Source organism: Nelumbo lutea, chromosome 5 (genome assembly GCF_056320005.1).
Source record: "Nelumbo lutea isolate HS-2025 chromosome 5, American lotus-T2T, whole genome shotgun sequence".
In the NCBI taxonomy this organism is placed as follows: Eukaryota; Viridiplantae; Streptophyta; class Magnoliopsida; order Proteales; family Nelumbonaceae; genus Nelumbo; species Nelumbo lutea.
Window position 1 is genome coordinate 27,201,350 of NC_142688.1, and position 26,379 is coordinate 27,227,728.

Consider the following 26,379-nt stretch of genomic DNA (forward strand, 5'->3'; position numbering starts at 1 on the left):
TATATTCTTAAATATACTAGATATATATTTCTGAAATATATATTTCCAGAAATTAGAAAATATATATTTTGATATATTTGTATATATGTTTTGGTTTTAAATATATATTTTCAGAAAATATATTCTAAAATATTATAAATAATATTAATATTTTGACTTCATGTGCATTGTGCAAGTTTGGAGTTGGTTGAAACCCAAACTGACCCAAATCAATTCAAACCGATTATGTTGGTTTTACTTAATAGAGGGTTGGTTTTGGTTTGATTTATAGGTAACCCGATCAGGTTGGGTCGGTTGAAAAAATATCACTAAACCGACCCAACCCGACTCGTGAACATCTTGACCGGATTGTTTGGATCTTAAAATAAGACCTATTTAAATGTAGTGGGGTAAAAGACAAAAGAATTAAACATGCCCTCCATTATTAAAACATTAAAACCTGCTAATATGTGACATCACTTGACCCATTAAAATTTATTAAAACCCTGTTTTGCCCTTTGATGTCCTGCTAATAGCCGATATCTAGTGTAAATTGAACCTGAGTTGGAAGAACACAGTTGACCCCCACCTGTTAAATGAACTGTCCGAATGGGGTCAATTCAGAAAATCCCTCCTCCAAGTAGGAATGACAACAGGGTGGGTTTGGGTGGGGCACCCACTCCCTATCAGGGATGCCCGAATTTTTCCCATTTCGAGGCAATCATCTAAAAATAATCCAGTTGGTGAATATTTTATAAATAGGATTATGAGAATTTAGAGGTATTTTAAAAATTGAATTATAATAGTTTAGGGGTACTTTAAAAATGAAATTATGGAATTTTAGGATTTTAAGAATTTAAGAAAAACTTGGAAATATTTTAAAAATTAATATTAAATTTATGGATATTTTATTAATTTATCATCGGGTTTGGGGAATTATATGTAAATCTTGTTCTCGCCCCATCCCCAATTCAGGGCAAAATTATTTTTCCATGCACATCTCGTCCTTGTTTAAGATCAGAAAAAACCTGCCTCATCTAAGGAGAGACGGATCCCGGTTTTACAGGGAAAATTGTCATCTCTACCCCCAAGTGGGATAACAGTGTAATGTGTGCACCAAATAATTGGATGGTGACCATTGAAGATCATGGTCATGGTAATCAATTATCATTTACCCAAACACGATAGAAAAATTCTTAGTACCGTATGGAGGCTCCTCACTTCTCCAACCAAACTCTCCTTGTACTTAATTTTGCTTCTTCAGTGTTTAATTATAAGCTTTGAATCTTTGATGTTGATTGCAGAACTTTATTATACCACCTTATTCCCTGATTTTAATTCTACAATGAATAGTTGAAGTTATCAAGTCCAAAAGCGTATACTGTGAATATATTGTGGATGAGACTGTTTTTCTTGGTCCCATCCACAAAATGGTACTGATAGGGACAATTCATAACTCAAATTTATTCATAATAACATTTTACCGTGGATAGACTACACCATGGAGGAAGGATTCAGTGTAATACACGTGTTAACATTGGCCTAACTACCCTCGTTTTTGTTAATCTTTTAACATATTTTCATTTATAATTAAATTCATTTTTAAATTATTTATTGCTAAAGATAATATTATAATGATTTTTTTTAACATTGAACCAAATTTACTTATTTTTATTAGATTTTTTTGTTCATTAAAATGGTTTTGTACAATTACATAAATTCATATTATATACATTTTTTCTTCTAATAATTGACATAAATGGAAAATATATTTATTGGTAATTATGCATTGGTGTTTTATTTTTCTATTATTATTTTAAATTATTTTTGGATTAAATTATGTTTTGCTATTCATGATCAATCATGTATCTCACAAACTATATATGAGATGTGTAGAATCAACAAGTGTGGTGCATAACACCCTGTGGGTGTGGATAGTTTCTGTCCATGCAATTCTATCCATAATTCAAAATAAATATGGATGGTGGTGTGGTGTGGATTGGTTAATGAATAGTAACAATTTTTGTATTAGATAGGCCATATATCAATTTAACCTCAACTTTTTATGTTATTGCACTTGTAAACAGGGCTGCTGACGAGTTGGCTCTAGTTTGGGACTGCTATGGGACTCATTTATTATTATTATTTGGGACAAAATCACAGATCAAAACCCTTTTGATTGTATTGATATCTATAATTATTTATGTTAATAATGGTTTATAACTTCATTTTTGATAATACAACATTAAACAAAAGGCAACAAAAGAATACATTGTTTATATAGGGGTGGAGCTAGGGGGGCCACCCCCATGCCTTGAAAATCCCCATAATAGCTATTTAAATTCCACATATATTTTGCCCCTCCTACCCATGTTTCCTATCTTTTGGCCTCCCTATCCATGCTTATTATACTTTGGTCCCCCCTAATAAAAAAATCCTAGCTCTGCCCCTATATATCTAAATGAATCAAGTGTTCTTAACCAAATTATCTTATATATTATCTATCAAATATCCTGACATAAATATAATAAAAATACAAGAAAATTAGAACACCTTTATATATTATTAGCTTAATAATCGGTTTGGAACAAGCAAGAATTAGAACTAATATAGTAGGTCCCATGACAACCCTGCTTGCAAATTTTTAAGGACAGTAAGATTTGCAAGGTGATGTTCAAAGGAAGGTGGTGGTCCTGTTTCATGCCTTAATGAATGACAGAATTGTTTTTACTTCATTTGAAAATCTCATGATATATTCAAAGAGTTTGAATCAGCACCCCACGAGGTTGATTGTTTCCTACAACATTCCATAATACATTCCCGCTATGTATTGGGAACATCTCCCGATGATAATCCCGGAAATGACAGAATTGTCTTTAATTTCATTTGAAAATCTCATGATATATTCAAAGAGTTCAAATCAGCACCCCACGAAGTTGCCCCCCACAATATCCCACAGCACATTTCCGCTATGTATTGAAAGCATTTCTCAGTGATAACATCACCATTTCTGAGATTATCATAGGGGAGATATTCCCAATACACAGCACGAATATACTGTGGAATATTATAGGAAACAATCTTGTGGGGGCTGATTTGGTCTCATATTCAAGTATTTAGGAAACGTCAAGGATTGCCAGGGTGACTGGCCCCCACCAGGGCTCTAACCCACACTGCATCGGTCAGAGTAGTTGTTTTGGACCATTGACCAGGTTTAGGGAACCCGAAACTCAATAAGAAGAGACGGGGTGGGATGGTATTTGTCCACCTTTCCCCAAGCCCGCTCCCCGGCGATAGTTAATATGTTATATATTATTTGTATAATATGTCATTTTATATATAAATATTATAATATTAATTCACATTATGTATTTTATTTATATATTTGTATATAATCTGTTTTTCAAAAAAAAAGATTTGTATGTATAAATGCAGAGGTATATATCAGGCCATGCCGAACTTAGGGTTTCAGGGGCCAAGCTGGGATGGTACAACAATCGGACAGTGTAAGCTATGCCGCCTTCAGGTCCACGGACTAACACGGCACGACGTGGCATGGGCCATATATATACATCTGTGCTTCTGCTGTTTGTGTGATTCAGCCTTCACGTCGTTATTCCTGGGCTTGCTAGGTTGGGGAGCCCAGTGGGCCTGAAAAAAAAACATTCCTAAATCAGTGGAACACGGAAGTTGAGTTACAAAATCAAGCAAGACACCGGGAGATGTTTCTAATGCACGCTGAGACGTGTATGTGGCGGTCGAGGACTGGAGACCGGGACGCGCAAGACAAGTTGAAGGTTGTGGCGTTATGCATTAGAAGCTTCTCCCTCCTCCTCCTCCTTCCAAACGGGGCCTACATCTACATCCATGTTCATGGAATTGTTGCTCATCACACGTTCATATCCAGCCTCCATAACGAGTTAACGACCACGCTGCACACACCATTAACGAAACACCAAAGCATACCGACGACGAAACTCTCTCGTGCTTCCGACTCTTTGCTTTCCATCTATCCCATTTGCTCCTCCCTCTCTCGCTGCTGATGCTGCCTACTCCGTTCTCTTCTGTATCCCTATAATTCGCAAATGGACTTGAAAACCCTAGCTCTCCCTCCTCATTTCCCTTCCCTTCGAGGTCCTCTTAATAGACGATTCTCCTCTCCTTCTACGCTTTTCAATCCATTTGTTTCTTCTTTATGTTCTCCCCCTTCTTCTCCTCTCCTTCACCGGCTTGTAAGTGCTTCGTCATCCAGAACGAACCGCCGTTGGTTCCGAGTTGCTTGCATTAGCCATGGTCAGGGAGATGTCAAGGAGAAACCAAATTGGGCGACTGATGATGTCCAAAGCGTCGTTCCGATTACTCCGGTGGAAGAGGAAAGCATGGAAGTTGTTAGGGGGCACGAGGAATTTGGTGCTAACGACAGCATTTGGAGACAAATGAAGGAGATTGCCATGTTTGCAGGGCCGGCGACCGGGCTATGGGTATGTGGGCCCCTGATGAGTCTCATTGATACGGCAGTCATCGGCCAAGGCAGCTCTGTGGAGCTTGCTGCCTTAGGTAGCAGCACTAGCATTTTGGGGTTGCCAGCTCGCATTTTATAGTTTTCAATTTCTTCAATATGTGCTGCGTGCATTTTGCTTACTCTTTGTTCGGACAAATCGTGGGTTCCATTGGCAGGGCCTGGCACGGTTGTGTGTGATTATCTGGGTTATGTGTTCATGTTCCTTTCTATTGCTACTTCCAATATGGTCGCCACCTCTCTTGCGAAAAAGGTTAGCTTTTTATTAATATTCTTACTTTAGAGTCCCGTTTTAACTGCTCTTAACTTTATTTTTTCTTACCATTAATTAGAATTAGTTCTCTTAGGAATTTACCATCAAGTTTTTCTTTTTTTTTTTTTTTTTTAAATTTGTTTAGACGTCTGAATTTGCTTACAGAGTTAATGCAACTTTATTGATGTGGAATTAGTTTTTGTTGCTTCAGACTGTTACCCCAAGGCTAAGGAGAGAAGCTACTGGGTTGGAAAATAGGCTCACTTGCGTTTGTTATTTGTGTAGATTAAGTAAATCAAATGGTCATGATTCATGATATGGATTATATATAACAAAGAGACACCTGCTCTTAATATATCGTTAAAATCAGCTGTCATTTGTCTGTTGCAGCTATAATACGTGAGAATGCAATCCTCGACATAAAGGCCCTTCCCTAATATGTTGGTCTAAGAGCTTTCTATAACAAAAGATGCAACCTTTTGAACCTCTTGTGGAAAGCCTTCTAAATCTTCCATTTATTAACCCTTAGGGGAGTTGGGCAATGAATTTGTCATGGCATGATGGCAAGCAGATGGAAAGCTTTCTTCTTCTTCTTCTTATTTTTTGCAGACTATGAAGTGCAATACATATAAAGGAGGTGTTTGGAACCAATGCTGTTTTCCTAAAAAATGGCAACACATCAGTGCCACGATGGTGTTTCATGGTTTGAAGACACGCTCTCTGTTTGGTTGGTGTTTTCCCAAATAACACTGAAAAAAACAACTAAGCTTAGGAAGGAAACCAGGAAGGTGTGGTCTGAGAAAATGCCAAAAAGGGTGTTTTCTCATTTTCATACCATTACTAGCAACAGTTAGCTGATGTGGTGATGAAAAACACTTAGGTGACAGCAATGGAACCAAACAAAGAACATTTCCGTTTTCTGAGAAAACAACATACTGTTGCATCACCATTTTCTTAGATGTTAGTGTATAACAAAGCATTCTAGAATTCTTGAACTAATTGAGCATTCTAGAATTCTTGGACCGATTATCCAGTTGGTCCACTTATCTTGCCACTTGTTCAGTCTGTTAAGACAGTTAGCATATATTTATAAATAATTGATTAATGAAGTGAAAATAATCAATTTGCTCTGCTCGCTTTGATACCTGTTCACATGGTATCAGAGCGGTAACAGATCCTGTTGTGTTCACCACCACTGTAAGTCTGTCCTGATCAGAGCGGTAATGGCTCTGGTTTTGATCCTGCTCAACGAAGAAAATTACTTGTTGTGGCAATGAGCTATGAGAATCGCCCTCTGAGCAAAAAATAAAATCTGCTTCATCGACGGATCATTACCCCGACCGGTGATGGCTTCAGCAGAAGAGAATCTCTGGTTAAGATGCAATGCCATGGTTGCATCTTGGATATATAATTCACTGCCAAAAGATATATATGGCAGTGTAGCTTTTGTTGAATCGGCCTTTGAAATATAGAAGGACAAAGGAGCTTGAAGATCAATTTTCTCAAGGTGATATACCTCACATCCACCAACTCAAGAAAGATCTGGAGAACTAATTACAATGGCTTACTTCACAAAATTAAAGATCCTGTAGGACAAATTGGCGGCAGTGACCCAGCTACCTGAATGCACATGTGGCATGAAATTCTCCATTGAAGAACGAGTACATCAGTTCTTGATGGGGCTTGATGAATCTTACAACACAGTAAGGGAAAACATCCTGAGTCATGAGCCATTGTCGTTGATCAACAAAGTCTATGCCTTGATCCTTCAAGAAGAATGACATTAGACGATATCTTCCCTTCGAGGTCCAACCTCACTTGAAGCAACAGTGCTAAACGTGTCTTCACGACAAAACCAGCACAATGCCACCACAACTAACCAGAAATCATGATCAAAGTATTGTTGTGACCATTGCAAATGTAATGGGCACATGGAAGACAAATGCTATGAATTGGTGGGTTACCCACCGAACTGGGACAAGTCACGTTCAAATTGTTGCTAAGAGAAAACTCCAATGAATACTGATAGTTCAAGCTCAAATGCAGCAACAGATTCTTGTGAAAACGACACTAATTCTCCAATCCCTGGACTCTCTCTCCAGCAGTATGCCCAACTGATGTCCCTCTTAAACAAAGACTCCTCTGAGACTATTGCAGCAAATGTTTCTAGTAAGTCTGCAATGAACTCAATCCTCACCTGGATAATTGATAGTGGTGCCTCAGACCACATGATTTCTTCACTCTCATTTTATGATGATGTTGCTCTTCTTGACAAGCCAAAACCTATACACTTGCCAAATGGCAGCACCATTTTTGCTACCCACAAAGGTTCCATTTGCCTAGGATCACACACCATAACTGATGTTTTACATCTTCCCAACTTTACATGTAACCTTCTTTCTGCTAACAAATTAATCCAACAACTTAATTGTGATGTGGTATTCTTCCCGACATTTTATGTGATTCAGGACTTAGCCTCGAAGACCGTGATTGGGGTGGGGTATCTACCTAATGGCCTCTATCAATTTTCTCTTCCATCAAAGAGCTCCTCACTTCATGTGGCAGTAGTCTCCAATAACAGTCCCAACATTTGGCATTTGCCGACTTGGACACGCTTCCAGATCATGCTTGACTCTCATCTCTGGTATGCCAACTCTACCCTTGGGTGTTTGTTGTGATGTTTGTCATTAAGCAAAATAGCATCAGATACCATTTCCTATTAGCAACAACAAGTCCACCATACCCTTCCAACTTGTTCACTACGATATATGGGGGGGTTACAAGACACCATCCCATGCCGAAGCACACTATTTTCTTACTATAGTTGATGACTTCACAAAATGTACATGGGCTTACTTCACAATAAATCAGAAGCTGCCCTCTTTTTGCTTATGTTCTGTGCTATGGTTCAATGACAATTGGTCACAATGTACAAGTACTACGATTTGACAATGGGCTTGAATTTTTATCAAAACCCTTGCAAGAATATTTCACTACTCAAGGCATCATACATCATTGCTCATGTATTGACACCCCACAGCAAAATGGGGTAGCCGAAAGGAAACATCGCCATCTACTTGAAGTGGCCCGTGTCCTTCGATTTCAAGAACACCTCCCTATCTCTTTTTGGGGTGAGTGCTTAATGATTGCAGTATACATCATCAATCGCTTACCAACCCCTTTACTATCCAGGATATCCCCTTATGAAATCCTATTCAAACATCCTCCTGCATATGATCATTTACGGGTTTTTGGGTGTCTATGTTATGCTCAGATAAGGCCCCCACCATCTAACAAATTTTCCAGTCAAGCAGTCTGTTGTGTATTTGTAGGATATCTTTTTGGTAAAAAAGGATACCGTTTGTACGACATCCACACTCGCTACATATTCACAGCCCGAGAGTCACTTTTTATGAGTTTGAATTCCCCTACCAACCCTCCTCTACATCTACCTCAGAACCAGTCCCTTCACCTATCTTTCCACCACCACCAACACTTATACTTGATGATAACATTGTTGTCACAAACCCAACACAGCCACACATACTACCTCCATCTCCTATTCAACTCAAGGTTGTCCATACCCAACTCATTGAGAACACAAGAACCTGTCGGACCATTAAAACTCCAGCTCGACTTCATGACTATGTTTATGACCTACCACCCTTCCTGCACTCCTCTAGTACTCATGCTGCCACCTCCTTATCTGATTTTGAACCCATGACATATGCCCAAGCTGGCAAAGACCCACGATGGTGTTAGGCCATGGCTGATGAATCGTTGCATTGGAAAGAAATCACACTTGGACAATTGTTGATTTTCCTCTTGGTAAAAGAGCCATTGGCTCCAAATGGGTGTACAAGATGAAACGGAAAGCCGATGGCTCCATTGAACGGTTTAAAGCCCGTCTAGTAGCCAAAGGCTGCACACAAATTAAAGGATTGGACTACCATGATACGTTTGCTCCAGTAGCAAAATTGGTTGCCTTCTTGCCGTTGTTGCCGTAAAAAATTGGGAACTCCACCAATTTGATGTCAGCAATGCTTTCTTGCATGGAGAGCTTCATGAGGAAGTGTATATGATGATTCCTCCAAGTTTTGCTTCCAATGGTGATCATCGTGTTTGTAAGTTGTAAAAATCACTATATGGCCTCAAGCAAGCTTCTTGCATGTGGTTTCAAAAATTTACAGAGGCCCTTCTCACCATGGAATTCCATCAATCTTCCGCTGATTACTCTCTTTTTACATGGTCCTCTGGAAATTCTTTTGTTGCTGCCCTAGTCTATGGCAATGACTCGACTCATATTATTCCATTGAAGAAATATATCGATGATCAATTTTGCATTAAAGATCTTGAGCCTCCCAAATACTTCTTGGGCCTTGAAGTAACCCACTCATCAAATGGCATATTTTTGGGTCAACAAAAGTACATCAATGACATCCTTACAGATACTGGTCTACAGGACTGCAAGGCATCACCTACACCAATGGAGGCCCCATCAGCATTTCAATGATCCCAGAAGCCCATTGCTTGATGACTCAACTCAGTACGGACGGTTAGTGGGCCATTTAGTTTCTCTCATAGTTACTCGGCCTAATATATCCTTTGCCGTCAACATCCTCAGCCAGCATGTACAACAACCACACAAAGAACATTTTGATGCAGCTCTGCGAGTAGTACGGTACCTCAAAGGCACACCTTTCCAGGGAAATTTTCTCCCTTCCAATAGTGACCTCATTCTATGAGGATTCAGTGATTCAGATTGGGCCAGTTGTCCCATCACTTGCTGATCCACCACTGGCTATCTCACAATGTTGGGCTCTTCCCCACTATCTTGGAAGACAAAGAAACAACCAACCGTATCCCACTCCTCTGCGGAAGCTAAGTATCGTGCCATGGCTAGCACTACAACAGAACTTGTGCGGCTTCAACGTCTCTTGACTGATTTGACCATCAGTCTCTCGTCTCCACTCAACTACATTGTGATGGTAAAGCTGCCTTGCACATTGCTGCCAACCTGGTGTTTCATGAGCACACCAAACATATTGACATTGATTGCCACTTCATTAGGGAGCATATTCAAAATGGTTCACTCCAGACATTTCACCTCTCCAACAACTGTCAGCCAGCAGATCTTCTCACTAAGGCCTTGAGTTCAGACAAGTTTCACCATCTTCTCTCAAAGTTGGGCATCTCAGTTCTCTATGCTCCAACTTGAAGGGGGGGGGGGAGTATTGGTGTATAACAAAGCGTTCTAGAATTCTTGAACTAATCAAGCATTCTAGAATTCTTGGACTGATTGTCCAGTTGGCCCACTTATCTTGCCACTTGTTCAGTCTGTTGAGACAGTTAGCAAGTATTTATAAATACTTGATTAATGAAGTGAAAATAATCAATTTGCTCTGCTCACTCCGATACCTGTTCACATTAGAAAACGTTTTTTTCCTTCAGAATTTAGATTTTCTTACTTTTAAAACACTAAAAAAATGTTATTCCCTGAATTTTTTCACTATATTTATTGAAAATTATAAGTTACATGCTAGTATGATCCTTTAGTCCTTTGTTGGTTAAAATTTTTGCATGTAATATTGTTTTGCTTGACTATATGAATATATATATTTTTTTGCAGGACAAAAATGAAGTACAACATCGAATATCTATCTTACTCTTTGTTGGTTTCACTTGTGGCATGGGAATGCTTTTCTTTACAAAGTTCTTTGGTTCATGGCTATTAACTAGTAAGAAGATGTGGACTTTTTGATTATGCTTTCATGATGGAACACTGGATTTAAGTTATCTAAACTTCTTTTTCCCCCATAAAGCTAAGCCAGATAGAGGAAAGGATACAAAGAGAATCTTGTTTCATGATTAATGTATATGTTTCTCTGTTGTTGGTTCAGCTTTTACTGGTCCAAAGAATTTGCACATAGTACCTGCTGCAAACACATATGTTCAGGTTTATTTACTATCATGTTAACTCTTTCAATAATGCAGACACTGTTTCTTTCTTTTCATGTGCTAATTACATTTTTTTTTTCCTTTTGATAAGTCATGTTAACAAAGAGAAAACAAACCAAATTAAAAGAACAATCAAGCTTAAATAGTCAGCTAGGCTTCTACCATCTACGTTTTTTTTTTGTTCTCAACTAATCCAGTCATTTCTTGATTAACGGTTCTTATTCTTTTGGTAGATTCGAGGTTTAGCATGGCCTGCACTTCTTGTTGGATGGGTTGCTCAAAGTGCAAGGTATGGATGTCAGGTTATTTTCTTATTATCATGTGGTAACTATTTTCCATGTTGGTATCTCCCCACATCATTTTGTTTTGGTATGAATGCATGAATCTAGGTCCCTATTCCACCTAAAATCAAAACATTTTGTTGGGAGGCGATTTACTTGAAGATTAATAATTGTGGAGTTCTGTAAAAAAGAAGCCCTAGCAACTCATATAAAAAAAGAGGCCTAGCAGTTGTCTCTTGCCTTGCATTTGTCTCTTATGTGAATCAAGTAGTGAAAGTACCTCTCATTTTCTAATCTCTTGCCCTTACACTTCTAGCATTTGGGAGTATATCTTTAACTTTTGTGGTTATAGATTGAATCCTGTTGATTGCGTGAAGATTCTTTGAAGACTCATTTTTGAAGCCTACAGAATGAAGAGGGAAAATACATGCTAGGGTGGCAGTATTATGGACAGTATGGGAAATGAGGTATGAGTGGATATTCAAGGAAGAATTCCACAATAAAGAGACTGCAATGGAGAATTTAGTGAATAATATAAGAGGATGGTCTCACATGGCAGATTCCTCAACAAGAAGGATGGCTTACTATGCCTTCTGGATAACTCCACCCCCTATCACAAAATTAAACTGAATTTTGATGGAAGCAGTTTGGGAAATCTAGGGAATTCAGGCCTTGGTGGGATCTTTAGAGATTGTAATGGTACAGTCTTGGCTTTGTATTTAGGACCCATATACCAAGGAGACTCACTAAGGGCAGAGCTGTTTTCTGCCCATAAGAGGCTTAAGTTGGGCAAAGCCACTAAACTTTAGGCTATATTTGGTTTGAAAGAAAAGGCAGGGAAACCTGTACAAGGTTTGTACAGGTTTCCCTACCTTTTCTTTCAAACCAAACACAGCCTTACGGATGTCATCGAGGAAGGAGGTTCCTGAATAGCGAGCGAGACTGCAAGAGTGACAAGAAAACAACATGTTGGGAGGTATAGCTCATGGATGTCTCACCGAGGAGCAAAAAGCCTGGCATAAGAATCATCCTCATGGTTTCGTTGCTAAGCCAGATGGTTCTGTTAATTTGATGGTGTGGCACTGTACAATCCCTGGTAAGCCTGGGACTGGCTTGGGGGTGGCTACTTCCTGATTACACTCCATCTCAGTGAAGACTACCCTAGTAAACCACCGAAGTGCAAGTTCCCTCAAGGCTTCTTTCACCCCAATGTCTACCCCTCAGGAACTGTGTCTATCAATTCTCAATGAAGACAGTGGGTGGAGATCGGCTATCACAGTGAAGCAAATTCTTGTGGGCATACAGGATTTGCTGGACCAGCCAAATCTCGCAGATCCTGCACAAACAGATGGATATCAACTTTTCATTCAGGAACCAGCTGAGTATTAAGAGAAGGGTCTGACAGCAGGCGAAGCAATATCCACCTCTTGTCTAAGATGGATATAAACTTTTCATTCAGGAACCAGCTGAGTATTAAGAGAAGGGTCTGACAGCAGGCGAAGCAATGTCCACTTCTTGTCTAATGTTGCTGCTGACCTATGCTGGTAAAGATAATTGGTACATTTGTTGGTCTCTCTTATGTGTTTAAAGACTGCATGATATGTGTTTTTTTTGGGGTATGTGAAATGCTTATGGTAGTGGACAAACTTTATTGACAATAGATAAACTCAACAGAATAAATGGGAAATAGGATGCTTGATTGCTATTCATTTTAGTAGAGAGTTCTCATTGTCCTTGCAATGGTTATTATGGTTTGTTAACTCTCCTTTCACCTGATGGATCTGATGTATGTGGTCTGGCTGTGAAATAGTGTTATTATGGTTTGTGGCCTAAAAAAAGGAGGTTTCTGAATAATAGTAAGCTGCTTATTGAAGGTAATATTTCAATGGACTAGAAGAGGGGTATGGTGATATGGAGAATAACAAGAGCAGCAATCCTCTGGTCAGTTTGGGAAGAAAGAAATAACAGGATTTTCCAAGGGAGAGAGAAAAACAAAAGAATTTATAGAAGGCATTACCATCAAGGTCATTCACTGGCTGAAATCTCTAGATCTCTTCAAGGACTTCTCTTCAGACAACTTGATTAGAGGTTGGAGTACAGTAGCTGTTTCTTCATTTTCTTCTCCCTCTATGCATGAATCTTGCCCCCCTCCTTTACTTTGTAGGGTGAAATCGAACTTTGATGGGAGCTCTGTAGGGAACCCAGGTCCTTCCAGAATTGGGGGTGTTTTTAGAGATGAGGGTAGGAGATTCTCTAAGGGCAGAAGTGCCAGCTTTACTCCAAGGCCTTAGATTAGCTAAACAATGGGGACTGCAACAGCTGGTGATCGGCTGGTTGCAAACAGGAAGCCTGGGTACTTGGTCTTTCAAGCAGCACACGTAAGGGAAATTATGTCTTTATCTCAGGAGCTTGGGGTGCAGGCCAGGTGAACTAGAAGATCAGCAATCCTCTAAAAAATAAAATGTGAACAAAGAAGGGAGCGATCTTGCATCAATTGAAGTTGTTTCATCAAAATGTTTTCTTTTAGATATCTTTTCAAAAAGTTAATGGAAAATCTAGTAGTATGTTATATTTTCTCGGTATCTCTCAAATGTTAACTACACTTCATGTCATTGTGCTTATTTGGAGATAAGATAGCAAGCTTGGAATCTTATTGTAGGGAATGGCTTATAGCAAAGCTATGTTACAGAGGTTGTTGTTCATTGGTTTGCAAGTGACATGGATGTAGAAAAGATGGAAGTCATGACTTACATAGGCAGCATTAGCACATTTCACACCCCTTTCCATCTTACTCCAGAAAATTTTAAATTCCCCATGCCATAATGTAATAGTAAAAGCAAAGTACAATACTGTAACTTTTTAATATAATAACATATTGCGTTCTTTTTCCTTTATGTCTTTCATGGTATTATTATTAAAGAAGATAAGTGAATATTATATTATAATTAAAACCCTAAATTTACTTCCAGTGGGTGATTATCATAAAATTTTGTTAAGAAATTACAATTCATCACCCAAAACTCTCATAAAAAAAATAATTCATTGATTGGGTTTTGGGGGTACACACTTGATCCCAATCCTAAACTAAATTTAGTCTAATTGATGTAGGTTCCAAAGGATCTCACATTAAAAGTTAAAGATGAATTGCTTGGACTTGAAATAGAAATTAGAGAGAAAGCATCCCATGTAAATCTACATGCATCCAGTATTTTGGGTGTTGTAATGTGATCAATTGCCCTGATTTTGGTATCGTTTGAAAGTTCATCCAATTATCTCTCCAATAAGTCCAAGATCATGCAACTTGGACATGAATTGAGCAAGTTATGATCAACATGTGGACAGATGATGAATCTGTAATTAGTTTTTTTTTTTTCTTTTTTTTTTGTGGCTTTTAGTTAGAGTGCTAATAGTTTTAAGATTTAGTGTTATAGGTTTTGGTTCAACAAGTTGCTTTGAAGTTATAATTTGTCAAATACAAGGTTTAAAATGTCGATGCCGATGGAAATGTTGCTTACCAAAATATAGGACATATGTCGGAAATGTCGAGGGGAAATATTGTAAAAATTAGAGACATTGTGGAAATATGTAGAAATATGCAAAGATATTATGTAAAATGATAAAAGAAGCATTAATACATATTTCTAGACTATTATCTTATTCCCAACCATTATATAAAGCTAAGAAACTAAGATCAATAACAAATTAGTAAATGACGATTTACTGATTTATTATGCATTTTGATGTTATTACAAGGTTATCTGATATTTTCTATTCTTATTTTTAATTCTGATTTATTATAAATTCTAATATATTTATTTCACACTAGTAAATAGAAATACATTTATTCTGATTTTTTAAATATTAAAGTTATAATACATTATATTTTATTATAAATGTAATAAACTGATTCTCCTTTTTGTAGTATTAAGGTTATGATAAATTCTGATTTCTTATAAAACTTAATGAATTTATTATGATTTTTAATACTAAATTTATAACAAATTATTATTTAGTATAAAATTTATTAAATTTATTCTGGTTTTTTATACTAAATGTAGAATATGGTTTATTATAAAATTTAATAAACATTTTCTGATTTTAATAAATATTTTAAAAAATACTAACTAGTTAATATTTTATTACTTGAAAAATATTTTATGATTTGCATTATAAAGTAATTAATTTATTCTTTTGTTTTTATATTTTGTTAATTCTTTTTATAAATATTTTATTTGAAATATTAAATAGAAATTATTAATGGAATAATCTATATTAATATAATATACTAATATATTATATTTTTAATGTACATTAGTTGACATCCTGTCGACATATCGACATAATAGGAAAACTGTATTTTTTTTTTGGTTATTTGGACCGATTTGGTCGACATTTCTAAAATATGGGAAATGTTGGCCGACATAATGTAATTTTTATATTACCATCCACTTTCATGTCAGTGAGCCTCGACATCGACATATGTCGGGCGACATTAGCGACATTTGGTGACATTTGAAACCATGGTCAAATAGTCAAAGTTTTGTAGAAGGCTTTTTAGGAGTTCTAGTCAGTTTTGAAGTCATTCCAACTATAGATCGGGGAAATCAATGTATATTTAGTCTATGTTATTGCTTTAAAAGAGAATAAAAATTGAAATAAAAATTTGCCTTTGCCTTTGTTTTGTTTGGTTTTAATGGTGTAATCACCATCGACTTCAATAGGTGGCTGGTCAAGCCTCTGAAGAGAACGACAAGGAAGAGAGGAGAGGAGGGAGAAGAGGGTGAGATCCCCTAAGAATCCTAGGGCTAGCGTTATATGGTCGTGTCCGACGGGGGGCGGGGGGGGAGTTGCTCTCCTTTTATAGATGAGATACTAAGGCTATTAGGAGAAGATCCCAAAAGAGGCCTTTCCTTATTAGGGAAGGGGATCTTTATCTTCACGTCAACCATCAAGCGAACTCCACTAAGGTTTTGTCACGTGTCTAGCGAGACTCTCTAGGGATAGAGTTTCCTTTCCCTAAGGATTCTTAAATAGCACATGTTGGCTACACCCCTTCATGGGTAGGGGTGCTCACAGTTCGGTTAACCGAACCGTGGGATATTTTTTCCAACCGAACCGACCTGATCGGTTTTTTAAATATCCAAACCGATGCAATCGGTTAACCGGTTCATTGGTTAACTGGTGGACTGATTAACTGCGATTTGGTTTTTTGGTTTTTTTTATGCATTTAAAGTTAAAAAAAAACTAAGACCATTGGTGCCGAACTGGTTGGTGTCGGTGGTTGCTGTCGATGTCAAATTGGTTGGTGTCGGTGCTTGTTGTCGATTGTTGCCTAAAGTGAGAGCCTGAGAGCTTGTCTGAGACGCAGAGGGCAGAGGTGAGAGAGAGAAAAGAGAGATACAGAGATCAGTCCTTGCTTGCCGACGAGGCGGCGACCGATGTTGCTGTGCTAGTGGTTGGCGCGGGCCGCGCGACCGTCTGGAGTGGAGAATAGGAAGTCGAAGAAGAAGAGTCAAAGAAGAAGAAGATTAGAAGAGAAGAGAAAACAGAGAGAGAAAAGACTGAGAGAGTCTAACACTCTGGCAGTCTCAGATAGCAAATTGTGCTCATCGCAGGTCCCAGAAGGGATTTCATGCTCATCTCATGTGTAGGTGGTTTATATTACTTCGACAAAGCATCATCGTGCTATTATAGAGGTGTCTCAATTAATTTGATGCTTCAAGCGTTTCTCATTGCCTTGTTTAATTTAATTGCTCTGTCCTTTCCCGATGGGATTTCTTTTTGTAGTCTTCGTTTAAGGCTTCCATTGCAGTTCCGGTGATGACGAGCTACATGTACTTACAAATGGCAAATTCTTGACGGTGCCAGTTCTATCAAGAAGCTATTTGGTGTTGATTTCCAATAGTTCCTCCAGTTGCTGATTCTCCTAAGATGCATTTGACTTGCTTCCAGATAATTAGTTCTAATGATTTTTTTGGATTCTGAGAATCACTTTTAACTTTGGATATGTGAAAATCATTGGAACTAATTGTCCTTTTGGCTCAAAAGTCATTCTAAGATGTGATTCTCTGGAGCTAAAAAAAGAATCATATTTTGGTTGAAACTTATTCTTCAAATACTGATTCTTCTGAGCAAAATTTTAACCAAATACAGACCTAGGCTAGGTCTCTCTCCTGCAAGTCTTATATTCATGGGAGAGTTGGTTTTTCATAGTAATGAGATTATTGGATCTGGTAGCATAACCACAATTTGGCAAAGAATTAGTCATTTTGTTCATAGTAATGAGGGTGTCTAGAGCCTGAATAAAATCACCTCCTTTAACCAAGTTAATATTATATATATATATATACAGAGAGAGAGAGAGAGAGAGAGAGAGAGAGAGAGAGATCAGTAAGAAGATTTCACTAATAATTCATAAGTACAGTCATTAAAGCATCTTCAAACTCAAATTACATAATATTACAACTTTGCCCAAAATATAAGAGGCTATCTGCTCCTTGTTTTGCTAAAACAACTTCTATATTCTTATATCAGCATTTGTATTTAGCTTGATCTTGTTATGCCTCAGGTAAAATCTGTCTTTCAGTGATTTCTTTTTTTGTGAAAATAAATGAAATTTCTATTTCTTATCGAGTACCTATTCTGATATTTCTCTTTTGGTAACCAGCCTTGGCATGAAAGATTCTCTGGGGCCTTTGAAAGCTTTAGCAGTTGCTAGTGTCATAAATGGCATTGGTGATGTTGTCTTGTGCTGTTTCTTGGGCTATGGTATTGCTGGTGCAGCATGGGCAACAATGGTCTCACAAGTATGCTAACAGATGATCATATCTGATTCACAATGCTTTATAGGATGTTCTTACTTAATTTGCATTCGTTTGTTTCTGTTTTTTATTAGGTTTGTGACTTACCAGCAATGATTCCAGGTTGTTGCAGGTTATATGATGATTGATACTCTGAACAAGAAAGGCTACAATGCCTTCTCAGTATCTGTTCCATCAATCAAAGAGCTGCTGCAAATAGTTGAACTTGCTGCTCCAGTTTTTGTAACCATGATATCAAAGGTTTGTAAGATTTTACATGGGTCTCTCCCTGTCTATAGCTCATACTTAGTTTTTGTAGTATGATTTAATATACAGGTTGCCTTCTATTCCCTTCTTACATATTTTGCTACATCCATGGGAACTGTCACCATTGCAGCACATCAGGTTGGTTTTACTCACTTCTCCAATTTGTCATATTTATTTATCTTTTGATCTCTTATGTCACTCATTCTGGGATGTAATGAACTCATAAAACATATATTGTAATCAATGTTGTTGTAGGTTATGATTCAGGTGTTCTGCATGTGTACTGTATGGGGTGAACCTCTCTCTCAAACTGCACAGTCATTTATGCCAGAGTTGATGTATGGAGTTAATCGGAATCTAGCAAAGGTTAATAATTTTCTTTCCTTGCTAATATCACATTACCTATGTAGTATGTGTTTTGTTCTAATGTTTCAGTATTTGTTATTGTGGCAATGCAAATCTGAATGTTATGTACATTGCTGGCTGCAGTTTAGGTGTTCTAGTTTTCCATTACTAGTTTCTGAAAATGACTCATGTACTTGCTTTTTCCTCAAGAAACTGGGTGTTGCATATTTTTATATCTATTATTTACCTTTGTCAAAATTATGCTGAAAGATGCACAATAAATGCCATACAGGCAAGAATGCTGCTGAAGTCACTTGTGATCATTGGAGCATTAACTGGATTGATATTGGGGATAATTGGAACATCTGTTCCCTGGTTGCTGCCCTATCTTTTCACAAATGACCATGAGATCATTAGAGAGGTTAGTTTTGCTTCTAATTACCTTAACCCTGGGTCTCAACTATTTGCCAGTATCGCTATTTGTGTTATTATGAGTGATTTGATGATTCCATTAATAACTAGGTTTTTCTTTTCCTTTCTTGTTACAAAATGTTCCTGGTCTCTAGAAGCAAATTTGCATTTTGTGACAAGTTTTACTTGGTTTTAAATTTTCACTTCTGAAATGGACTGTTAAGTTAGGGTTTCCTGCAATGATCTATTATTAATACGTTATACTAAACTGCCCTAGTTGTTAATCCAATAGCTACCTCATTAAGCATTATTCTTTTTATTGGTAGCTGTGAGAAAATTGTATTAAAGCAAGATAGCATGTGATTACAAAAGAAGTAAACAAAATTAGCATTTGAGCATCAGCTCTGTACTGGTATACCACAATATTGTTCATTTCTTGAAACTCTTTAGATTACTAAGTTAATGCCAATCTTAGAATTCAATGAAATGGTGTTTCACTTTGGATATCTAGAACCTTGCCTCTAAAACCTGGTAGCCTAACATCCCATAAGATCTAGATATGTCTTTTATCCATCCTATACAATCTGAGACTCCCCCTTGAATGACATTCTTTTGATAGGTTTTCTAAACTGCCAGAGTGACAGCCAGCCCCTGGATAAGAGATAGTAGCTCTGTCCAGGTTTAACTTGGTGGTTTTCTTCCTGCAGCAAATCATGTTAAAAATGTCTTAAGATGAACATCTCTAAAATCCAAACCTGATGGATTACTTATTGTCATATTCGGTCATATCAATAACTGTTTAATAATTATTTTGTCCATAACTATCCAATTCCTCTAGTCTTTATGAACTGCAAAGCCCTTAAGCAAAATGAAGTGGAAAGACTAGGCTATTTTGCTTGTAGTTTATATAAAATCTGTTGGAAACTGTGGGTCAGACAACAACATTTGTTATCCTTGTCTGCTTTTGGGTTCATATAATTTTACATGTTCCTTATGTCTGCTTCATATAGGTAGGGAGTATGTCATTTTCAAAATTCTCCTTCCTAATGTAAAATTTTATTGGAATTCCAATACAAGTCCTGATTTCTTAAATGAAGGATGTACTTAAATTTGGGTATCAATTGTGGGATAGAAATGATTCTATACATGCTATTTGATCTACACATCTTGAGCTCTATTTAGTTCTTATTTTCATGGATGTTGTCATTAATAGATGATGGATATAATAATGAAACTTGGGTACCAAATGTGGCATAAAGATGTTTTATTTTCATGGATGTTATTATTCTTACCCTGCATTCTTTTCCAGATGCACAAGGTGTTATTTGCATACTTTACTGCATTAGTGGTGACACCTTCAACACATAGCCTTGAAGGAACACTACTGGTATATTTCTGTAAACTTCTTTACAGATGCATTTCAATGGGTTCTTAATTTGCTGTTTCATTTTACTAGTTCCTCTCGTGACCATATGTTTTACTTTTTTTTTTTTTTTTTTTTTTGTCATTAACCATGAATTGTATTAATTATGAAGTAAAGATAAACTTCTCTGTATCCAAACAGAATAGAGAGAAGGCAATACAAACTGCTGCAAAGCTGACAGATTTCTGGTACAAGCCAATTTAGATTTTCATCAATGCCCGTGTTTTGTATCCCCCAGGGAAGCTGGTTCTTTCTTATTCCATCTCTTCCAAGGGCATCTTCTATTGTATCAGCTGATCAAGGTGTCCATCTGAATGAGCAGTTCAAAATGGATGCCAATTCATAGCATCACCTATCCGAGTGCCCAAGGGTAGGGGTGTCCACGGTTTGGTTAACCGAACCATGGGCAATTTTTACAAACCGAACTGGTACCACTACCACCAGCTTTTTCATTTTTCCAAACCGAAACCGAACCGGTACCACCGGTTAACCGGTCCGCCAGTTTCGGTTTTTTATATTTTTAATATATTTTATCTAAATATATGTATAATATTATATTATAAATAATAAATGATATAAAATATATTATAAATATTTTAAAAATATAATATATATAATATTTGTAAATAGATTACTATAAATATAATACATGTATATATTTATATATAATATATAGAAAATTTGTGACATATATTAAAAATATATATAAAATGTACATATAAATATATATACCGATCGGTTCGGTTAACCGCATTTTACGGTTCGGTTTTTCGTGGACACCCCTACCCAAGGGCCCTCTTTCTTTTTTTAGTCCATCTAAGGATCACTCCGCAGTCCCCTTCTTTTGTGACCATCTCTTAGGCTGGCCATGGGTGATGAATCGTTAGGTAATTCTATCTAGTGCATTGCATTTTGAGGAATAGAGCATTCAGTTTGTTAAATTTATCCTGGAGTAATCTCACTTGTAGTCCAATTTTATGTTTTAGAAATGGAATTTCACAACTTGTGTACTTCTTTGCACTAATTATTCTAAAATTGTATCAATCAAAAATTTAAGTCGGTGGTACACCAAACCTTTTTTTCTTACATTGGACAACTGCAATGCTCAGTCCCAATCTCAGCTCCGTCTGTATCAAAGGAGTGATCTCACTTGTAGTCCAATTTTATGTTTTAGAAATGGAACTCCACAACTTGTGCCATTCTTACTTCTTTGCATTAATTATTCTAAAATTGTATCTATCAAAAATTTAAGTTGGTGGTACATCAAGCTTTTTTTTTTCTTACATAACTGCAATGCTCACTCCTAATCTCAGCTCTCTCTGTGTCAAAGAAGTCCAGTTTAAACAGTTTAGCTTATCCATTACATATAGATTCTTCTACTCAAGAAGTCAAGAAATAAATACATGTTGCAAAGATAATGTCACTGCACTGACTCTATATGTTCTCTATTTTTTTTTTACTAAAATGCAACAACTATGAAGTGATTAAACCAAAGAAAGAAGTAAGAAGGATATAGGGAAGTAGAAATAAAACTCACACAGAGGTGGTGATGATGGACTACCCTGCAGCCAAAGTGTGGAATACAGAATACTGCAACCCTCCAAAAGCTGCTTTTTTATTATGGGTGGCAGTGCTGGGTAAGTGTTTGACAGTGGATGTTTTGGCTAGGAAATGTCTGAATGTGATACCTAGCAGGTGTGTAACGTGTGGGGGAGCTTCTGAGGATTCAGAGCATTTGCTAATTCACTGCAGAGTTGCAAGAAACCTTTGGGCAAGATTTTTGGGGCAGTTCTGAAGTTCATTGTTGTTCCAGAAAATTTATTGGCAATTCTAAGGAGTTGGCACTTGGCAGCTGAAAGGTCCTTTATTTGGGGAGTAGGACCAGCTTAAGTGGTTTGGACAATTTGGACGAAAAGGAACAAAAGACTGTTTGAATACAAGTTCCTTACAGAAGAGATTTTACTGAAAGGATTTTGGGATAGGTTGTATTCATGGGTAGGAACACAGATTGTTCAGGAATAGGCCTTATAGCTCCTTTTTTTATTCTGGAGCTCTTTTTGTATCACAGAATATACAGATTAGAAGATGTACAGATATCTTTGGGCACTGCACAGCTCCTTGTTTGTGCAGATTTGGCTTGTTAATTGAGTAGTACAATACATTACCTTTTTCCTCAAAAAAAAAAAAAACTGGACTCTACATTTAGAACACAATGATATTATTTATATTAGTTATTTATATTTTAACCTGATAATTATCCATGGACAGAACAATATTGGAAATTAGGAAATATGAACTAGGTTTTGATTCATAACTACTACTTATTTGAAAACTAACAAGTACTTGAAAAGAATAACTACTTGACTTATGGGAGACGGTTGTAAATTGAAACACTTGTTTTCCTTCAGTGCAAGTTTTGGGTATAGACTGTATAGTACAAGTTTTTCTTTTGGAAGCATTCAAGTATTATATTAATATGAGATAATGTAGTTAGATCAGCATCCGTACACCAAAATACTTTACAACAGGAATGTACAAAAAGTATGATCATGTGCATCTGTTGTTCATAGATAGGCTATCAAAATCCAAAAAGAAGCTGATCCAAAAATAAATAAAAGTAAAGTTTCCCTTGAAAAAAACTATGATCATGCTTAATTCATAATGGGAGTGCCAGTGTAACAAAAGTTTTCCTTAAATTAAAAAATAGAAAATGCCTGACATACTTCTTATGGATTAACTGGTTTAATATTTTCTTGACCAAGTATAAAAGTTCTACATTTTTAAGCTTTAAATATATACCCCCTCGTGAAAAGTTGGAGATACCACTTGTGAGTGAGAATGACAATCCCCATGTTATTGCAATATCGGTACTCACCTGTAAATATACCACATGTCACTGGCTCAAGATGGGCAAAAAGCTAGTGTAGAACATTTATGTTGCATGTGAATAAGAAAAATCAGAAACAGCAAACACATTCTATCTGCATTAATTATTTTTAATTTATGCAGGCTGGCAGGGACCTTCGGTTTCTAAGTCTATCAATGACCGGATGCTTTTCTTTGGGTGGACTTCTACTAATGGTAAGCTTTCATCTTACACGTTTCCATAGCTTCAGTTTTTCTTTTTCTTTTTCTGGGACATGAATGAAAATTTGAATTGCCTTATCTAGTATCTAAGGGTTGTTCCTTAAATTATTAAGCTTCACAAGTCTAAGTAATGTTCGTTTTGATTATTAGATAATGATGTTAATATCAATTATTTGTTAATTAAAAATAATAAACATTTTTTTAATATCGTGTATTAACTATCAACTAGTCTCCTATGGTTGAATATTTTGTTCCATAAATTTTCTTGTTTAGGTTAATACTGTTAATTATCAATTTGTTAATATTTTTTGTTCTGTTGCTAGAAATGGAACCCAACTCACCAGTCACCACTATGCTACAACATACTGAGATTTAGGGATGCAACTTAGACGGGTTCAGATTGGGCTTTTGTCAAAATTTGGGTGGGCCTGACCTGAGGGCCCAAGCCTAGTGTAAAATGTTAACTCAGACCAACCCTAGTTGCACCCCTACTAAGATTATTTCGGTTGAAAGCCATCTGAAAATAAAATAGTCCACCAAATATCGATATTATTTTGATGTTCTTAACGAATGACCTGGATGCATTAATTCTTCCACCATTTCCTCGGTGTTTCCCAACTCCCAAGTGTATCTTAGTAGTTCATATGAACTATTAAAAGATGTGCTTATTATGTCTTTAGACCTTATGTATAGTCATTTATGCCTAGATTTATTGGTATCGATGCATTTGCCGAAATGACTTTTTCTAGTAATGCCCACACAAATCCTAATCATTCCCTGTATACATTTTTTAAGTGTATCTACAGGTTGCTTTTCTAATGCTCTTCATACTGATACTTCAAACTTTGGTCTCTACCATGTGCTGATGATTTTAATTTAACAGCTTGTTAGCAGCAGAGGGTGTGGTTTGCCAGGTTGCTGGTGGGCTCTAGCAGGATTTCAATGGGTAAAAATTTTATCCCTTGATTTAAGAGGTTAAGACTGTTCTTATTTCAAACATCACTGACTCAACATGCTTCTTTAGGCTCGCTTTTCTATTGCTTTACGACGGCTTACTTCTCCGCATGGAATACTCTACTCTGAAGAGCTAAACACACATGAACTGGAGAAACTGAAAGCTGCGTAGGGAACAACAGAACAGAAACCACGACACATGAAGTGGGGAAACTGAATGTTGCATAGAGATACATGGTCATGCTTTTAAAGATTGAGCAACCAAGCCTAATTGAATTCGCCATGCAGCAGCTACATGTCTTAGATGACCAAGATATATACCTACATGTCTTAGATGTCTGATATTCCTAGCTGCTCAAAGTTCTGGATGAGGTATTTATTAGTCACGAATTCATGATTCATACAAGTCCATTTCGCCAATGTTAAATAATTATTATTAATTTGTCATATGCCCATAAATTGGCGGTGCGTGCTCATTGTTTTGGTGACCATTCAGTGTTGTAATTGAGAGTACATTGTTCTTTATTAGTTAATGGAAATAAACATTTGTTTGATCTCTAAGCCACAGTCCCAAGCAACCTCCATCACCACTAAAGCAATTTTGCAAATGACAATTGCGACCGCTTTTTTTTCAAATTGCATTCCATAACCAGAACCTTGACCGAAGAAGCAAGAAAGAAAGAAAAATGATTAAGCAGCATACCGTAGAGCCGTGTATTCCTTTGAATACGGAAACATTGTCAGAATCGGACTGATGTGGACTGTATCACGGTTCACGGGTCAAATGGTCCAACCTCCAGTTTGACTATTTCAATTATATATATATATATATATATATATATATTTTCAGTTCCTGGTAACCCAAAAACCGTATTGGCTGTGACTGAGAATCCGAGTCTCACAATAGATTGATAACCATAACTCAAGTTATAATGAATGACTACGGGAGTCGTACTGATTGCAAACTTCCTTCGACTCCAAAACTGAAATAACCTCCGGAGAGTTGAGATTCTGCTTAGCAAACACGTGTTTCCTTTAACACTTTCACTTCTCATTTCTCCATACAACCTGCCTAGAAGAAGAATTATAACCATTGAAAATGTCTGAAAAGAGGAAAACTCACAGTATCCTTATCTTCTGCATGAATAAGGATAAAGATCTTATGCTACTGATTTCCCTGGACTGGTTGTGGTTCGTACAAGTTATGCTTTGCTGCAGCTAAATTACTACTTTTGGATTATAGCAGATAGGGCAATTTTTGGGCCCTAATATAGTAAAAGTAATATTTTTAATAAAATTTTAAAAATAGGTAATCTTTTTAAAAATAATATCAAATAAGGATAAGACTATTGTTCATCTTCTCTTTCTTGTAGAAGCGCCGCCGGCAACGCCTTTGTCTACCTTTGCCCACCTCTGCCTAGTTTTGCCACCTCCTCCCAAATAGAAAATTTTTCTTCGATTCGGAGGAGTTGTCTTGATGGCCGACTCCATGTGATGGTCGAAATCATTGTCATCATTATGGTGGTTGAGGTAGCCAAATCTCTGGGGATAGCATTTAACTTGGTTGAGACCTTTTACTCTGTCTCTATTGTGGCATCCTTCTAATTGATGAAAGAACAGAAAACAGAGAGAGGAGAGGGAGGATGAGGGGGACGATAAGAGCATGCCTTTGCACCCACTGATGAAAGAGGTGGAGGAGAGAGAGCCTGAGACATTCACAACTTCTTTGAGTTGTCGATAAGAGCCTAAGAAGTTGCTCATGCCTGAGAGTTGTGAAAACTTCTTTGAGCATGCCTTCGCCCGAACTCAGAGAAGTTGCTCATGCCTTTGCACCCACTGATGGAAGAATGCATTTCGATTCGAAGGAGTGATGGACAAATGGTATCCGCACTGATTGGATTGGTGCGGCATTCGTGGTGGTGCACGAAATCAGCCACTTGCTTGGGCTTGGGCACAACTCTGAGCATGATGCTGTCATGTTTCCCTACATTGATGTGGGAACCCAAACGATATAGAAAGAACACAACCTCTTTATGGTATTTATTGATTGCCGCTACCACTTCAACTTGTAACTTGTTGTTCCATCCCGGCCGGTCCTATCC

General features: G+C 37.1%; 1 protein-coding gene and 1 pseudogene across 1 annotated transcript; both read left to right on the plus strand.

Moving 5' to 3' along the window:
* The first annotated feature begins 3,643 nt into the window (after positions 1-3,643).
* On the plus strand, positions 3,644-24,838 carry LOC148851231 (MATE efflux family protein). The gene is made up of 14 exons (XM_088946321.1): positions 3,644-4,536; positions 4,657-4,751; positions 10,381-10,489; positions 10,652-10,707; positions 10,943-10,998; positions 17,658-17,796; positions 17,914-18,051; positions 18,127-18,195; positions 18,313-18,423; positions 18,695-18,823; positions 20,123-20,200; positions 23,246-23,317; positions 24,207-24,269; positions 24,348-24,838. The coding sequence occupies exons 1-14, from the start codon at positions 4,065-4,067 to the stop codon at positions 24,447-24,449; spliced, it is 1,689 nt and encodes a 562-aa protein (XP_088802447.1). The 5' UTR covers positions 3,644-4,064; the 3' UTR covers positions 24,450-24,838.
* LOC148851232 (SUMO-conjugating enzyme SCE1 pseudogene) lies at positions 11,875-13,554 on the plus strand (annotated as a pseudogene).
* Positions 24,839-26,379: the final 1,541 nt, after the last annotated feature.

Excerpts from the sequence above, each read along its gene's own strand:
- LOC148851231 (XM_088946321.1), top strand. The coding sequence starts at position 4,065 with ATGGACTTGAAAACCCTAGCTCTCCCTCCTCATTTCCCTTCCCTTCGA. Across the intron at positions 10,708-10,942 it reads CTGCAAACACATATGTTCAG|ATTCGAGGTTTAGCATGGCC; the intron begins GTTTATTTACTA and ends TTCTTTTGGTAG. Across the intron at positions 24,270-24,347 it reads CTCTAGCAGGATTTCAATGG|GCTCGCTTTTCTATTGCTTT; the intron begins GTAAAAATTTTA and ends ATGCTTCTTTAG.